Source organism: Cervus elaphus, chromosome X, assembly GCF_910594005.1.
Source record: "Cervus elaphus chromosome X, mCerEla1.1, whole genome shotgun sequence".
NCBI classification, from domain to species: Eukaryota; Metazoa; Chordata; class Mammalia; order Artiodactyla; family Cervidae; genus Cervus; species Cervus elaphus.
Window position 1 is genome coordinate 137,965,524 of NC_057848.1, and position 2,012 is coordinate 137,967,535.

Sequence of the window (2,012 nt, forward strand, 5' to 3'; positions counted from 1 at the left end):
CCCTCCCTCTGTGGAGATGCTGAGCTTCCTGTGGACAGGGCATTTGGTAACTCAAGAGACTCCCAGATACCTGTTTTAAAACGTGAAAGGTGAAGGGTTTGCACGCGTGAATCAACAAGGGACCTTTATTTCTTTAGGAAGCAATTAGTTTACTGGAAGAACTGGCAACACTGAAAGAAGGAAAACTTAAGTGAACTTATTCTGCAAGGGCAATACTGCAGACTTCATGGCAGGCAGGGTGACCGTGGGCACTCACCCAGGACTCAGGGGAAAGTCCAGTCCAGGCTCAGTCCTCCTTGTCGCCATCACCCAGGGTGAGCTTGTCAGAGAAGTACTCTGCCAGGGCACCTTCCGGGGACCCCGCGTTGCTCAGGCTGCTGACATGGTCCTCCAGCTCCTTGATGAACTTGACCTGCTGGTCCGGGTAGCCGGTCCCCAGGCAGTGGCACAGGTCGGCGTCGCAGCTCTCAATGGCCAGCTGGTGCAGGTCGAGGAGGCTCTGGTGGACGCACTTCTCCAGGTGCAGGGTGTCTTGCATGGCCTGGCGTCCGCTCTCCCACTTTTGGGTCTCGGGCTGTCTGATGTCGAGGAAGCAGACGCGGCGCCCACGCTGGTTCTGCAGCAACGCCAGGCTCTCGGCTGTCCTGCTGTGCTGGTGGGAGCGGAGCAGAAGGAAGCGGGAGAAATTCTTCAGGGCCACATCATCACAGTCGAGGTAGAAGGCCACGGCCCGGCACTGGAAGGAGGCGTGTGACTCCAGGGCGGCGTGCTTGTGGACCGCGGCCTCACACTCAGGGCGGTAGTTGCAACGCACCTGTGAGGGCGGTGTGGGCAGCACGGCGGGCCACTCCAAGAACCAGGAAATGGCGGCTCGGATGAGGTGTCTGCCGGGCTGGAATCGGCCGGGATTCGGGCGCGGGCGCGGGCGCGGGCGCCGGCGCCAGCGGACTCGTCGAACCGTTCCCATGGTGGACGGTGTGGGCGGCCGGAGGCGAGCTCAGAGCTAGAGGGCAGGTGGCTGGGTGCGGGCTCTGGGCTGGAGGGGTAATGGCGGCCGCTGGGCGGGGTCAGTGCCTAGGCTTGAGATTGGTTAAGGAAGAGGTCCCGTGAGTGGGCGGGGTCCGTGGGCGGGATCTGTGGGCGGGGCTAGACCACTGTCTATGAAAGACAGGGTGAGGCAGAGCCGCTTTGAGCTGAGTGCTTCGCATCTACAAAGTTTTCCATTTGCCGTAATACTTTTTTCCCAAGGACTTTCTCTTATTATCTAATTGCTCCCTTTTATAGCACCCTGTTCCCATTTTATAAACCCACTGTCATCTTTACAGTTCTGAGAATATGAATTTGGATTTTTTTCTATTGTTGTGTTCTGTTTCTTGTAATATATTTGTTTTTTTCTCCAGTAATAGTTCAGTTTATTCATCATGATCTCTTCCACTTCTTTCAAGTGTCTGGTAAGCATTTGTCAGTCCATATTTGGTTATAAAGGTCTCATTTGTTTATCCTTGAAGTTTACCATGCATCTGAGCTACCGTTATGATACTCATTCCACCATTAGTCTCCTCCTCTGAATGGTAGTGCAGAGTGTATCAGTTAGCGAGTGGTCTTCTGTCTTTGGGTTACATGGCTTTTAGCTTGCAGGTAAGATAAGGACCATCCCACATGCCAAAAGCTTGATATTTTCAAAATTGGAACACTTTCCTGTATCTCTTCTAGATTGATTATGTCTTTGTGTTTTGTTTCTTTCTCTTCTGCAGAGTGGGTCCACAGTTACCTCAAAACTTCTCATATGGTTCTCTTCCTGAGCCTTTGAATGACATGAGGGGACTCTAGCCCCATTCTCTGCCCCACCAGTGTGTGCTGGGTCTCGGTAAGAACAGAAAGTAAAAATGTACTGTGTTAAGCTAATAAGACTCAGAATATTTGTTGTAGCAGTTCACCTACCCTGATTAGTTAGCCGGGACGGAAATTCTGGATGACTACAGGTTATAAGTTCCTGTAAGCCCACAGCATTT

The 2,012-nt window shown here is 52.5% G+C and overlaps 1 protein-coding gene across 1 annotated transcript; it reads right to left on the bottom strand.

Annotated features, from left to right (window-relative positions):
* LOC122689012 (ferritin heavy chain-like) lies at nt 1-1,049 on the bottom strand. Its single transcript, XM_043895077.1, has 2 exons — nt 815-1,049; nt 1-652 (listed from the first exon to the last, which is right to left on the bottom strand). The coding sequence occupies exons 1-2, from the start codon at nt 965-967 to the stop codon at nt 287-289; spliced, it is 519 nt and encodes a 172-aa protein (XP_043751012.1). The 5' UTR covers nt 968-1,049; the 3' UTR covers nt 1-286.
* Between the last annotated feature and the right edge of the window lie 963 nt (nt 1,050-2,012).

What these genes read in the sequence shown, in the direction of transcription:
- LOC122689012 (XM_043895077.1), bottom strand. Translation starts at nt 967, where the DNA reads ATGGGAACGGTTCGACGAGTCCGCTGGCGCCGGCGCCCGCGCCCGCGC. An exon ending in TGCCCACACCGCCCTCACAG is followed by an intron (nt 653 to 814) that starts GTGCGTTGCAAC and finishes CGCTCCCACCAG; the next exon opens with CACAGCAGGACAGCCGAGAG.